The 16,281-nt window shown below is 41.3% G+C and overlaps 1 protein-coding gene across 1 annotated transcript in view; it reads left to right on the forward strand.

Moving 5' to 3' along the window:
• Positions 1–16,281, forward strand: part of OSBPL10 (oxysterol binding protein like 10) — a 179,707-nt gene that overhangs the window by 113,045 nt on the left and 50,381 nt on the right. The window contains exon 6 of the mRNA XM_054019842.1: positions 1,294–1,445. Coding sequence (XP_053875817.1) covers positions 1,294–1,445 — 152 coding nt within the window. The remainder of the gene's footprint in view (positions 1–1,293; positions 1,446–16,281) is intronic.

Here is a 16,281-nt window from a genome sequence, read left to right on the forward strand (position 1 = left end):
GTACTAACCCCTTTCCATCTCCACATGCCCCTCATGCAATTAGTCATTTTGTGGTCTGTATCTAGATATTTTCTGCTGTTACTGGTAATTCTAATAACTAAAACTAAATGCAGCGATTGAGTGCTAGTGAGCTTTTTTTAGTGCTGATGTATTTTTTGGGATGGAGAGGTGGGTGATAGCAACGTAACCCATCCCACAAACTGGAGAGTAAGCTGGTACAAAGATTGTCCTCTCGGCTTTCGCTACTGTTATTCCTAAAGGTTCGCCCAAGCCAGAGAGTTCAAATATCCCCGGCGGCAGGAATGTGCTGATGGGGGCTTATGGTTCAGGCTCATCTTTAGTTGACCTCTTTCTAGTGTGAACAGCATTCTAACACGTGTCTTGATAGAGGTGCTAAAGTGGTTTCCTAACCAATGTAGAAAGACATCTAACAGTCCAGAGGGGAAACAAAAAGACATGTAGTGGGCTAAAATAGCAGCTTCAGACAGGTGGAGTGGGAAAAAAAGTCATGGATGTTGTCTGAACTCGTCTTTGGGTTGGGACTTGATTCAGAAGATGAGTAATCAAGCATTCCCCTTATTGTGATACTGACTCATATTTCTAGTATGAGGAGAAAATCTACCTATATCAGATTCAGGAATATTTATTTCAGGGCCATTATAAGATTTTTAAATAATATTGGCATGGACAACTATTGACAGTTTTTTTTTTTTTATTTTTTTTTTATTTTTATTAGGAAAGTTGTACTAAATTGCACATTATTTTCATGTATAATGTGTGACCTTAACTGAAACATATTTGATAATTGGAGCATGAAATATAATTTGGACCTTTGCTACAGGGTTCTGTAATGTTTGTGTAGTTGTGATGATTAGGTATAATGTAAGCTGCAACATCACAGTTAGTGGGAAGAGGAGAAAACAAAATGAGCTTCATAAGTATTTGCTGAAAGTAAAAATCAAAATACCTCGAATTTCCTGTTTACTATATTAATTATCCCATATTGATTCCTGGCTTGAATAGCTTTTGTAATTTTCTTGGTAAACGTTAGCCATCCACCTCAAAAAGGGAATTTATTGCAAATAAAGTGTTGCTAAATGCAGGATATAAGCATCTTTCTGTTACAGTGGTAAAGGTAGGGGTGTGCGTGTGTGCGCCCGCGTACATGCGGGTGTGGGCGGGGGAGATGACTAGAACTACAAGTAGCAATTCATATATAGAATTTAGGACATTGAGATTAAAATCCTGTCTAGAACATGAATCTTGTGGCTTAACTCTAGTTTTCTGTTTCAGAAAACATCCTGGGATGGCATGGGCCAAAGTCACATTCCACAGAACTGAAAAATGGTGCTTTCAGCTCTTTATCATCTGCTAGTGCCAATATAACATGGGCAATAGTACCAACTGCAACTCAAGATGGGCAAACACTACAGCCAAATACTGAGGTAAACACAGTAGACCTGTGTATATTTGTTTTCTTTTTCATTTAGGTTAGAAAGCCCCTACCATGCTTGTAGCTTGCCCATTCTTGCCAAATCTTGTTTGATAGGTATTTTATTCATATTAAACTGCTCCTTTTTTACTTTTTAAAACATTTTGTGTTTTAAATGGCTTAATTGGTAAGTAAAGTTAAACAGCGAAGATGTATGGTGAAAAATGCAGTATAAAAACCTACACAGATATATTTATGTATGGCACTTACTGTGTGTGTTACTGCATGTGTGGGATTACGTCAGATAAACTTACGCATCGATGCACTACATATGCTTTTGTTTAGCCTGGAGCTGTTTTGATTTCCAATGGAAGAATTATGATGAGTCCATTATAGTGGCGCCCATCGTGACCTGATTTGAGTAGTGCTGTTTATATTGTAATGCTTCATGGAATAAGGACTCCTTACTTCACACTAACACAGCACACTGCAACAGTGATTTGTAGATTTGAAACGGTCTAATATTGGTCTTTCTGAATTGGCAGGACACAGTATAAAAGTTGTCAAGATATTATAGGATATTGTCAGTGTGCTCTATTAGGTAGTGATTGCTATAAAACAGTGTACCATGGTAGCAATCGGCAAATTATCTAATAGCAGAATTTTAGTACCCATGCCTGCTGTAGATGGGCTGGTTCACATGGCAAACACTTTAAGGCAAGTGATATATTCACTTGTAAACTTATTTCTAGCTCCAATGTGGTTTTGGTATGTTTGTGTGGATGTAAGGAGCTGCTCACCTTTGTGCGGGGAATCCAACTTAATTCCAATTGAAAATTATCCTACAAATAAAGGGACCAATCCTGCTAGGTGAAGTTGAGGGTACTCTGCACCTGCTAGGATTATTCAAAGACCTCTTCAGGAGTGCTTGATCTCTGTTAGAAGATACCAATTTATTGATGGAGCATTTGCTTGCCACCTGTGTCCTATGACTTGTATACAAATGTGTTCTTGCTCTTTTAGAGTAAGATCCTTGCGAAGTACTTGACAGAGGGATTTCTTATACCCATAATGATGTACCTCACAAAGAAAGACACTTGTTACACCTGAAGCATACATTTTATAACGCATTTTCTGATGCAGAACTTCAGACTGAGTTTACAGTGCTTGAATTTTTGGCATAAAGATTGAAACGCTCTTCTGCTTTCATTTTGTCTAAACTGTAAGAAGTAATGATTGTCTTAGTGGAATTATACGATTACATTTTTTAAAATGGGATTATGCACAGCCTTCAGGGTTGTTTTTTTTTTTAATTTTAAAGGGATCCTGTTCAAAATCAAGTGACCCCAAATTTCTAAGAAATTCTTGGAACTTAGTAACACTTTTTTTTTTTTTTTTTTTTTTTTTTTTTAAACACTGTCCTCATTGTATTCCTGTAAAATACGTTCCCAAAAGTAAAGACTAAAATACTAGTAAAATCCCAACTTCTCTCCTGGACAATCAGTTCACCACCACCATCACACCCCAAGATACTAGGGTTGTTCTTATTTGCAGCATGCATGTTGCATCATCCTTCATTTCTGCCTATCTACTCTATTGTTTAAGAACCAGCAGTGCTGGAAATTACAAGACTATAGCTTGCTGGAAGCACTAGGGCAGTGTGATGTATTACAATAATTTTATATATTGTGGTATATGTGAATGCGTCAGTCATAGGAACACGCTTCATAGATGCTTGTGATACATTTTCAATTCCAAAAGCAAAGCGGACAAGCTACAGTAAGTCAAGGGATGGTGAAGTACGTATGTCTACAAGGTCTAACTGTTGGCCTTTGCAGCCTTGGCAGTTTCTTTAAATATATTTCTCCTATCTCAGTAAAGACACTGAGGCTTGGTCTACACTAAACCCCCAAATCGAACTAAGGTACGCAACTTCAGCTACGTGAATAACGTAGCTGAAGTCGACATACCTTAGTTCGAACTTACCCCCGTCCAGACCCGGCAGGCAGGCTCCCCCGTCGACTCCGCGTACTCCTCGCGGCGAGCAGGATTACCGGAGTCGACGGGGAGCACTTCTGAGTTCGATTTATCGCGTCCAGACTAGACGCGATAAATCGAACCCAGAAGTTCGATTGCCTGCCGCCGAACCAGCGCGGTAAGTATAGACAAGCCCTCAGTTACATTAGCAGATGGAGATGGAAGGCTTTTCAATTTTATGGTTGTTATTCTAGCTATAAAAGCAAGAGGCAGATTGACATTCCACTTGCTCTCTGTCTTTGATAGATAGAGACTAAACTAAATTCTGGTTTCATTTGAACATATGAGTAGACATTCGGTTTTGGGCCCTGGGTTTTGTTTGATATCTCCAGTTGCTGTTTGATCTTGTGGTTCTCCAAATGCAAATGGTTCTCGTCCTGATTCACTGAAAAGTTCTGTGATTTTTTTCCCTGTCTGTGTAGTTGGAAGAGATTGTGAGCAAAATGTACCCCAAGTGGTACACTCTCATCTTCCTGCACCAACTTAGACCCTGTGTCCCTGTGGGATTCTCTTAAAGGAGAGCATATGGGGAAGTTCTTTGGGGGGACAGCTCTGATCTCTACAAGGGGCTCTATATGAGTGTCCTTGGGGGATGCACCCAGTTAGCTGCCCCAGCCAGAAGTACTGTCTGTTTAAAGGACAGAACTGCTGAATGCCGCAGGACTCCTGGCAGAGTTTTGGGTATTTTGTGTGCCTGCTTCACTCCATGCTGTGGGCATACTTCACAAGCTAATATTCTGCTAGTATTGGAACTGATTAAACTTGACAATATATTTTCCTTTAATGAAATACGCAGTGGTCTCTGACTTACCCATTAGTGAAGCAATATTTTCAGCATTCGCCTTGCATCCTGAATTTAGCATAATTTAAAATGGCATTGGCTAAACCTGAATTGCCAGTTTACTATAGAGTTTCTCTCTGCCTTTTCTTTTAATAGGAGGGTAAGAGAAGGATTGGAAGAGGATTATGTAATTCAAATTTTATCCAGCAGTGAGGTCAATGGACCTAGATGAGCATATGATGTAAATTCACTTTAGTTAGAAATTGTGTAATTTATTTTTCAGATAAGTAAATGACAATTCTCTTAAGCGAAGTATTTTTTTTTAAAAAGAGGGGGAAAATGTGTTGCCATGAGTATTCCTTGCTCCTGGATAAATTGTAAATTGTTGCATTGGACTTTTGACCTGTTTTGTACTAGAGAAAACTGGTAAGAATAGCTGTCAATTAGAAATTTCTTGCTAGAAGAATGAGAGTCCTGACCGAGTTTGTCCTTCAAACCTATTTGCCATTCCTTCTTTTCATAGCCCTTCCACCTTCAGCATGCACACAACAATTTCATCTTGATTGGAGAAATACTTAAGGGATAAAACTTTTTATTTTTAAAGAGAAAAATAATTACTCTGTGCTTTTTGATTTCTTGCTTCCCCCCTTCCCGCCCTTTTTTTATTACAGTGTCTTCTATGACTGCTGACTCAACAAAGCGAATTTTAAGCCACTGCAGTTTGGTTATGGATATCAATATATAATTTGATAATATATGCTGAGCATTAATAGTCTGACCTAAGGTGTAATGAAATTATGGATTGCAGTTTATCACTTACAGACTCTTTAATGGGTTGTCATGCCCCAAATCCCACCTGACTCTGCCCAAGGGATTTTATACTTCTGGGGTGGAACCACATAATGGCTAAGGTATCTTATTCCCCATATCCGTTTCCACTTGATAGACTCCATATCCATTATGCTCTTCCTCCTCCCCACATTTTGTTTTGATATATTTTAAAAATTGCCTGTCTTGCATTTATTAATCATTCATAAAATACATTGGTAAAGGGAACTGCAGGAATGTTGCTGTTTTGTTTGTGGAGGCTTGGGCTCTGCAACATGATGATAAAATGCAGCAACAGATTTAATTAATAATCTCCGGGCATCATTTTGCAAGTAGTTTTAACCATTTTGATGTCTGTGTTCTAAATATGTATATATACAGAGAGTCGTTTTTCTACCCAGTTATAAAATAAAATGTCTGATTTTGCACAAGATAAAAGCTGTATATATAGCTTGGGGTGTACTGTTTTTGTGACTTTCCCTGTACATTTCGGCATATTAAGATATTTCAGCAGTTGAACTAACAATTTGGTCTGTGGCATGTGAGTGCTACTAGTTTAAAGATGCTGTCCCTTTTTAACAATAGATTTTAATTATTTTGTTTACTTTCCACTTGAAGTAATATCCCCTCATAAGCTTGAAAATAGCATCTTTCCCTTTGCTCTTTTTGTCTCATCACCTGGCAGATGTTTTTCCTGCTAATTCTCTCATAAAGCAGCAGCCGAATGCATCCATGCTGGGATTATTTTTTTTAGCTTTTGTTGTCTACATAATCACCGATATCTGTCTTCAATAGTGGGAGTCCAACTCTGAATATAAAGGTTAACTTTGCATTCCCTATGTTGGCTGAAGCTGTCTTTGTTGTAGCGGAGCAAAAATATTGTAGGGTCTTTTGTAAAGATCACTTATTGTATTCTGGCAACAGGAAAGATGCCTCTTTAGCAATCTTGGCAATAAAGGGGGTGGGTATAGATATACACTAAATACTTAGAATCTGAAGGACTTTTCATACTAAGACATGTGTTATAAAGTAAGTCATGTTTTGGCCTAAACTATTATGAATGTTTTATATTGTGGTAGTGCCTAAAGAACTCAACCACTTATTTTTAAATTGTTGTCCCCTTTCATTTCCATTTGGATGATGGCCTATAGTATGAAAGCAACTGTGTATGTGTTGTATAGTATGATACTTAATGCTGCTTCTGATTTGTCAAGAATTTTGTCTGAATCCATGAATGGGTATTGACAGCATTGCCAAACCAAGCATTGAAAAATCACAAAACAGGCCCCCAAAACTCATGGACTGGCTTAAAAATCATCAGATTTAAAACAAATTATATACGTTGTGTCATCTGTCTTCTGATTTTTGAACCTGCAGAGACCTATGATTCATATTTTCAGTCTTTCTCCCCAACCATGAAGTCTAGATACTCCTTTATTTTTTATTTTTTAAATGAACACCAAGATTCTCACATAAGCACACAGAGCATTGGAACACTTCCTACAGTAATGGTGCCACAAGCCACTGAACAAAACTGTAAACCTTGGAAGCCATGCTTTTGGTTGCTATTATTACTTCCAGTCAGGGGGTGTTTTTGCACCAGCAGCACTGCTAGTTCCAGCGCCCCTGTAGGCGCGTGACTCCAAGTGCTGGGACTTCAGAAAAATACCAAATTCATAATAAAATCGCAAGAGTTGGCAGCCCTGCATCATTGGTGCACACCAAGGTGCACAGAACAGTTCCTATTTCTCAACCATCTCAATTAGCCCTCCTGTAAAATACACTGGCAGTACGAAGTCCCTCTTGGACTAAATGGAATTCTGGCTGCTTCTTGTTTTTTAGTTTACATGAAGCTAAGCTTGGAGTAGGGTTTCCTTTTTCAGGGCAGGGGGCAGAGGAGGGGAGGTTTGGTGGGTGGAGGAGGAGGGAAGCAGTTGATGCTGTGTATGTCACTCTGGATATGGTGGAAAAGTTTTATTAAGCAGGAAGTTTTACAGTGTTTCCTAAAGGCGGTCACGTTCTGGGTTAATCTAAACTTGTCTGGAAGCTGGGTTCCCTTAACCCAGAGTGCTTTGTCCTCAGCTCTCATGGGCTTTATTCTGGGTTTTGTTTTGTTCCAGAGTAGCACAGTTGTCTTGGTGGCTCATAGACGTGGCTGTGTTCTTTAATGTATCTGTGACTTTATTCATTTGCTGGTTTGAAGATGAGGACTAAGACAATAAACTGCCAGTGGAAGTGGAGAAAATAGGGCCCAGCCTGAAGCATGGCAGTCGTGTGAGATAGATGGTGAGAGGATAGGCTTGACCACAGCCAGCCAACGTGTTTTTAAAATGGCCTAAGCCCCAACTACACTAAGGCTTAAGAGTTAAAATGTATTAAGTCAATTTTAAAAACACATTATCTATTTTTCCTAGTCTAGGCACAGCCTTAGTAGAACCACAGCGGAGAACCAGATACGCAGTTGGGTATCGTCAGCATATTGATGACGTTGGCGTCCATAATTTATCACCTATCTGAATGGTCTCATGGATATTGAAGAGAAGGGGCTGGTACAGAACCCTTTGGGAATCCACAGGTGTCATTTGAGGGAGGCTGATTTCTCTTTAAGCTCCTTCTTCTGAAGGAACAAAAAATTCTTTATGTACTAAGAGATCACAGTCTCTAAAGGCACAATTAGTCTAGTAATTGGTGTTACTTTAATCCCTGTCAGAACAGACACATCTCTATGTTCTGACAGTCCTTAAAGAGAGCTCTGATTCCTCTTTCAGTGCTACTGTGCTATTAAAATTAATTAGTTTCCTCTCTGACCATACTTAAAGTTTTGTTAGAGAATTCTGTGCCTTTTATGATAAATTGCATGCCCACGGGGAGGGGAGAGAACTTTGTGGCTGACATTCAGCATTAAATGTACCAACTAAACAAAATCTGAATCGACCTATAGCTTAAAATAGAACAAGTCATTTAAATTGCTACCCTTGAGGGAATCAGCTGGTTACATTATAGAATCGTAGACACCCCTGCCTAACAAACAAAACCGAAACACAAAAGCGTTCTGTTTTTTTGTCTTCTCTTGTGGTGTAAATACTTAGCACATTGCTAGAATCTGTGTATCTGCCACTGACTATCCCTCAGATTTCCATTACGGTAATATGCAGGAAAGAAGATTTAAGATCCTATGCAGGGGTGGATAGAAGCTCCTGGTTCACTGGGTGCACTATACTAAACTGTTGAGGGGTCACCCACCAACTGCAGCGCACACACCCCTCCCGCCGGCACCACAACCCTAATCACAGCCCAATGTGGAGGGGAGGCACTGACCATGTAGCAGAACTAGGCCCCGCTCCTTATTTTAGGCATTGCAACCTGGCATCCGCCATGACAGAGAGGTGTCTGGGCCAAATCTCAGTGGCACTGCAACCCTATGTGCCAGGTAGAAATACCTGGAGTGGGTAGCCAGGCCTAGCCGCATAGGACGGGAGCTGCTACTACAGGGTGAGTGCAGGGTGGGCTCCCTCTCCGAACATGCCTAAGATGTATATGTTTGCCTGTTTTTGCACCCTTGGTTTCATGAGTTCTGTGGGTGCAGGTGAAACCACGAACCCCTTTTAAAGCCATCCCTGGATCATTGTGAAGGGTGCGATGTGTATTGCCCATTTCATCTTCTCCTTTTCTATTCTCGATGTGGTTTTTTGAAGCGAGGATCTCCTTTTTATGTGACTATGTAGTGAAACACATTATCTAACCAAATACCCAGTATCAGCTGTATTCAGCCAGCTACAGAGGGTATGTGGCTGGTAAGAGATCCTTTAAATGTACTGGTTAAATATTGAACAACAGAATCTTCAGTCTATTGTGTACTCATGTTCACGTTGAGTTTTTTCAACCTCTGTTCATATATTTTCTGTTCCTAACCTTTTTTTTTTTTTTTTTTTTTTGCAAGACTACAGGTGCTAACCAGATTCCACTTTGGATAATTGCATTCTGTCTATCTAAACCAGGGGTTGGCAACCTTTCAGAAGTGGTGTGCCAAGTCTTCATTTATTCACTTTAATTTAAGGTTTCGTGTGCCAGTAATACATTTTAACTTTTTTAGAAGGTCTCTTTCTATAAGTCTATAATATATAACTAAACTATTGTTGTAAATAAGGTTTTTAAAATGTTTAAGAAGCTTCATTTAAAATTAAATTAAAATGCAGAGCCCCCCCGGACCAGTGGCCAGGACCTGGGCAGTGTGATGCCACTGAAAATCAGCTTGCGTGCTGCCTTCGGCATGCGTGCCATAGGTTGCCTACCCCTGATCTAAACTGTCACCTTGTGGTTTGAACTGAATAAGGCATTCTTCATTCCCTGTCCTGAACTGGATTGACTTTTGTGCACTAGTTGGTAAACAACTTTAAGATCCTTGGCTGAAATGAAAAGATATTTCAATTTATTATCTGTTTTTAAAACAGACTAAAATAAATCTGGCATAAAAATAAACCAGAATGCACTCCTCTTATCATAGAGACCTCTTTTTTTCTTTTTTCTTTTTTCTTTTTTTTCAGAAATACAAGCTGGACTTGCAGTGAATTTAGTTTCTGTTCAGTCTCCAGTGGACCGTAGGTTATATCCTCATATAATAGTTAAAATATTGATCATCCTTTGAAAAAAGGTACTGATATGTATTAGAATTTAAATATATTGGAGTTCATAGTGTGAACTAAGATATAGAAAATCTATGTATACCAAGCAGACTAGAGTCCTGAATTATTTCAATGTGCAAACTGCGATTCCAGTTACAGTTAACTTTCACTTACTGTGGAATTGTCCTTTGGAAGGGACAAAACTTTGCTGTGGGCCAAATGCAATAGTAAATGTGCTTTATGGAGGAGATCTAAAAGGAGTTCAGAGGGAAGGAATTTTCTTCCCTCTGCCTAGCAGCTTGGTTTAGAGCAGTGGTTCTCAAACTTGTTCTGCCGCTTGTGCAGGGAAAGCCCCTGATGGGCCGGGCTGGTTTGTTTACCTGCCGCGTCCGCAGGTTCAGCCAATCACGGCTCCCAGTGGCTGCGGTTCACTACTCCGGGCCAATGGGAGTTGCTGGAAGTGGTGGCCAGTACGTTCCTCAGCCCGCGCCGCTTCCAGCAGCCCCCATTGGCCCGGAGCAGCGAACCGCGGCCACTGGGAGCCGCGATTGGCCGAACGTGCTGGGGTGTGGGCTCTGGGCTGGGGCCGAGGGGTAGCGCTTCCCTCAGGTGGCTCCCGGAAGCAGCCGGCATGTCCCTGCGGCCCCATGGCTTCTGGGAGCCATGCACGGCCAGGGCAGGCAATGAGCCTGCCTTAGCCCGGCTGCACCCCCGACTGGACTTTTAGCGGCCCGGTCAGTGGTGCTGACTGGAGCTGCCAGGGTCCCTTTTTCAACTAGGCATTCCGGTTGAAAACTGGACACCTGAAAATCCTGGTTATAGGCCTATGGATCCCTTTGACACTGGCCACTGTCAAACCCATCCTAAGCATCCTTTGGATGTCACCCCAGCTGCTCCCCAGCATCTTCTGAGTGCACAGTATCTGTGTGGTCTTTGTTTCTTCCTGCACCCCACAACCCTCCCCCACGTTTTGTGCACAGCAGCATTTGCCCCTAAGAGAAACCATTATCCATATTTAGGCATCTTTCCTCTTGGTGGTCTGAGGTTTTAGCATTAATCACATCTCTCTGTCAAATCAGGTTTTTATTTGTCGCAGTGACTGTAGGCAGTCAGTGTTTTCAGCCATAAAAGGTGGCTGGCCCATGTGCATGGTATCATTCTGTATGTCATTCTTCTTTTTTATAGGGCATTGACATCTATCTTACCTGTTTAGGCTGTAACCTCTTCTGGGCAGACACTCTCTCTCTTACTATGTGTTTGTACAGTGCCCAGCACAGCAGGGCTTCAGTCTCCACTGGGGCTTCTAGGTGCTAGTGTAGTACAGATAATAGATTAAAAACAATATTAAAACGGTGACTCCTTATATCTTTTAGCAACTAATCAAGGTGCAGGAAATAGAAATGCAAAGGACACATACGTTCTGTTGAACTAAAAACCTTTGTTTTAAGTGATGGACTTGCCTGAGGCTCTGGAATGCTTTTCAGTGCTTTGCACTTGACATAAAACTTTGTATTTGATACTCTGAGATCAGCTAAACAATAAATACGTGGTGCTAACAACATGTCCAGTAATGGAACGAGAACAGAAGGTTTGTGAGGAACATGTGCTGTATTACAGAGAGAGGTGCTTTTCTCTCTGCAGCACAGACGTTGGAGGATTTCTTAATGCACTATGCTTTTTCCATTATACATGAGTAAATCCTTTTTGCACTGCATAGTGCATTAAGTGCCCCTAGCTTGTAATACGCTGTAATGACTTATATGGCTAAATTAATCTGTGGGCAAAGATTCTACTAGTTAATCCTTTCACTATCAGACCATCCCAAAAATGACATCTGAGATAATCAATTGGAAATTCCCAGGTAAAGTATACTTAAGGATTAAATGTACAATTACACTAAAAGTAGAATTTAATGACAGTAAACTGCTGCAGGAGCATTGATAGAAAATGACTTACACTAATCTAACTAATCTTGGTTTTAGAGCTCTCTGCAACAGTTACTGTGCTAGCAAACACAATCCCTGATAAACCTGTTCACAGAAATGTTTTTTTACTGAGAGGAAATTTAAGCCAAAGCCTTTGAATTTTATTTGGTGCCCCTAAATTCTGTGTGTGACATACTTTATGAGGATAATATCTTTACTTATGACAAAGGCCGTGAAGTTTCGTTAAAAAAAAATCTGAACCCAATTCGGAACCAGTACCCATCCCCAAATGCCATAATTTTCAAGTGGAATTCAATCAGTGTAAGAAATAACAGAATATAAAGAATCCAATAATACCTATACAGTAAGGTTTGAAAAATAAATTTAAACCCATTGAGCAAAAATTAACAAAAATACCAACACTAACTTTATTTCAATGTTGTATATTAACTTAATTGATTTATATTTTGTGCTGTCATCCATGTTCCTCTGTATATCATTGGTAGCATTGCCTATTAAGATTTCCCATCACTTCCCATTATCAGACCATCTTTTCAGCTTTTCATAACTTTGCCAAACTTTACCAGTTTAGGCTGAAATTTTTCATGCCAGATGTCTGCCTCACATTGTGTTCTTGTGTGTGTGTGTGTGTGTGTGTGTGTGTGTGTGTGTATATATATATATATATATATATATATATATATATATATATATGTATATATATATGTATATATATATATAAAATATTTTTTTTTAATTTCAGCCAAAACAGTCCAGATGTTTCTGAGAGTGAAGCTAGGGAAAAATGTGTTGTTTTGTCCATGTTACAAAATTCAGTTGAATCTTTCTTTGAAAAACTCTAGCAGGCCAAAGAGACTGGGAGTTGGTGTTTGGGGGGGAGTGATGGGAGTCTGGAGAGGTGAGACTAGGACATTTTAGGCAAGGAGACTAGGACTGGGATGAGAAGCCTGAGGATGGCATTGTGAGGAGAATGGGGGTGGGGAAGAGACCAGTGGCACCAACTGAGAGGGCAAAGAGCCAACAGCCCCGGCTCCCCAGAGTTTTTGCACTTACTCTAAGTTCAACAGGCCACAGAGCCCAGGGGAGCCATGACCTGACCACTTCTAAGCAGTAGTCCTGTATGAAATCAATATGGCTGTGTGGTTGTAACACTACTGAAATTTTGACCTGGACGCCCCTCTGTACAGATGAAGAGGCAGCTGGGCTGGATTTGAGTAAGAGGCATTGTGACGTGGTGCATGGGGTCACAATGCCACTCAAATTTGGCCTGGCCTATCCCTCCACCCAGATGGAGTGGAGGCCAGGCCAAATGTTATTGCAGCCTGGTGCACAGGGAATCTGTTGCTATAGGGTGGAGTGCAGGGGAGTCTGCTGAGAACTCCTGGCATCACCGGCTCATGCATTTTGTAGGTAAGAGACTCCCCCGGCTGAGGGGGACCCAGACTTGCCAATGACCAGCTGGGTGTCAGTATAATGCCACATGATGGAATTTCTTTTTTCAGTTTGCTTTAAAAAAATCCAACTAGGAAATTACACACACAATTACATTTAAAGAACATTAACGTTGCAAAGTCAAGCATTCAAAAGTTAGGATATGCCAGAATTGGGGTTGTCTGTCCAACCATAATTCATCCCCCTTGTCTATAAGCATTATGATACAGTCTTAAATTACATGATCACATACTATTTTTTTCCACTGGACTATGCTGGGCCTGTTCTGAGGATGGATCAGGGTTGTGTACTGAAAGAGGCTGTTGTCTGTAGGAGCCCTGTCTCACTTGTTGCAGAGGCTGGAAAGTGAATAGTGAATGAGGCAGGGGATTTCAGGAAGAGAAAGGGTGGTCTCACAGTTAAGGCAGCTGAATACTGCCCTGGAGAACTGGATTTTATCCCTGCCTCGGCTACAGCGTTACTGCGTGATGCTGGGCAAGTCACGTAAACCAAACTTTTTATAGGTGGTCAATAACTGTGTTCTCCTCGTTTTCTGATATCAGACACTAGGGTCTGATCTGCTGAATTGTTGGCTGAGCACTCAGAGCTGCAATTGAACTCAATGGAAGTTGGTCTTTGAACATACAAAGTGCTGTATAATTCTAAGTACTCTGAAAAATCAGGTGTTTGGTGTCTCAACTTGAATTATTGGGTTTGCCAAATTAGCAAAGTGAAAATTACCATGTTTTAATACGTAGTACACTACAGTGGCGTAACTAGGACAGGAAAACTGGGTGGGCCCCGATTTTTCAGGTGGGTGGCCAATGAAGGGAGAGGGCAGGAAGGATGGGGGGCCTGCCTCCCCACACCATCTTCAGCTCACCCTTACAGCTCAGACACCAGAAGATGAGGCTGTCTGGTGCACACAGGCTATGAGGTGTGCCCATGGGGCGGAGAGGTGCCCCACCGGGGCTTGAGCTCTGCCCACCCATCCTGATCCCGGCTTGGTGTCTGGCCAGATGCGTCCCTCTGCTGCCAGGTCTCTGGCGCCTCATTAGCCCCGCCCCCACGATCCCCCCCCACCTGGAATGACTCACTCCCACTGAGACTGGGGGTGGGTCTGGGTGGGGCTAGAGCTGGGGTCGGAGACCCACTGGGTCAACAGCACGAGGCACTGGCAGGAGAGGGACGGGGTGGGCGGACAGACCCCGAGTTGGGGTTGGGAGTCCCAGCCTGTGGATTTGGGGGGCTCTGTCTCCAATTTGGGTAGTCCTAGAAGTGAAATGGGTGGACCGCAGCCCACCCAGGCCCACCTGTGGCTATTCCCCTGTTACACTATCCCCATAGCGCCAACATTTTGTGCAGCTCCATGTGTGATATTTCTCTTGGTGAGTCAATGATTTTCCCTCTTTTCCTCCCTCTCCTCAGGCAGTGGTAGGAGTATAACAGGGTGGCATAAATCCACCCTGAGCACTAGGATTAAATATGAGTGGAGGTAGGAGCCTTTCCATCCATCTCACCAAGGATCCCCTTCTCTGAGATCAATGTTCTGTCCAACTTTTGTGTGTGTGTGTGGAATGAATGGTGGCTTGAATAAAGTTTAAAACCTTTGGGTGTATTTCTTCCCCCTCTTACTGCATTCAGTCTACCCCATCATTTCCTCTTTTGTCCCTCCTTGTTCATTTCATACCCTGCATTTATTATTGTCTCTCCTCCATAATTCATACTCTATTTCCCTCAAGTAAACTTCCCTGGGAAGCTAACTTAGACCTACACATCAAGGAATTGCAGACAAAGGAGGTGAGCCATGGACTTCAACAGGAAAAGGCTGTGATTTTTTTTCTGTAAATGCTCTATTTTTGTTTCAGTTGTAGGGTGGACTATATTTTGAGGAGTTACATTTTAAGAATTTAAGGTTGGACAGCAAGAGCAAGACTTGATGGCATGTCTGAGAATGATGTTAGTGGTGTAAGGCTTAGAGAGCATGAAGTTGATTGATTATCACACTGGATATACAGGACATACAGTAGAAGGTATTACCTCATCCACCTTGTCAGACTGGATATGGGAGGCAGTTTCAGGCAGCATGGGGGGAGGAAGGGGAAGAAGTGGAGGTTCAAGTAGAAGGGAGAGACAAATTGCTCATGAAGGATGGGAATTAGGCAGTGCAGTGTACAAGAAAGTAAAGCTTTTTAAATAAAGATTATAGGTTTATTTAAAAGAAATTAAAAATATTTAATCCAAAATGGGAAACTTTTTATTAGACATCTCCAGTCTAATAAATCAAGGCTGAAAAATACTGCCAATAGCCATACAAAGGTATGAAAGACTATTCCTGATCCAAAGAGCTTAATTTGGATGAGACGATAGAAATACCTCCTGCCTATTTCTGGAGGTTATCCAGATGTAAAGTTGATGGGGAAACCCTAGTGTTCTGGCTAACACTTTCCCTTGAAATAAAATGGGTTCTGCTGCTCATGCTGGTTGCTGAGAGCTGTCGTGGCTGTGGTGCTTAGCTAAAACACTGTCTCAGCTGCATCTAGTTTACTATAAAGCACTGTGTGAAATCTTCACTGTAAAAGGCACTGCATCGGTCCACATTCTGTTGGACTCTTTCCACTCACTCTTTCTCAAGACCCTATCACACCTTGAGTATCAAAGACGGTTGTTTCAATTCAGTTCCTGTTTTTACACCTGTGGTATTACAGACAGGACAAGCTTGCTATTCTAGGATACTTTCTAGAATTATAACAGGCAACCCATGAACATGCCAGTGCAGTTTTCAACTTAATCTAGAAAGGGTAGAAATATTTTCTTGGATCTTTATGAAGCTCTTTACTTGTCTTGCTTGTGGGTCATGAAAACTGTGGAGGCAGTGATTTGTGACTAGCTAAAGGAAGCACATCCTTATAAGAAATGACTGCTGTTCAGTCTGGAGACTGAGCAAGTTACCGTTTTCTTCATTAGTATTCCTCAGGTTAAAAAAAAAAATGTTAGAGCTTTGGGGATTCCACCACTGACAAGGGCTTATTCAAGTAAGACATGGATTGCTTTTATGCTGTCCTTGCTATACTGATATACTATGTTTGCTTTTATATGGTCTAACTGTTTTCCATTTCCAATAACTCCAGCTGCTGTTTTTTCTGGGCATCTACTTTTAAAAAATTTGATTCTCAAAGCAAATCTGTCCACATCTAGAAGGAG

This window comes from Malaclemys terrapin, chromosome 2 (assembly GCF_027887155.1).
Source record: "Malaclemys terrapin pileata isolate rMalTer1 chromosome 2, rMalTer1.hap1, whole genome shotgun sequence".
In the NCBI taxonomy this organism is placed as follows: domain Eukaryota; kingdom Metazoa; phylum Chordata; order Testudines; family Emydidae; genus Malaclemys; species Malaclemys terrapin.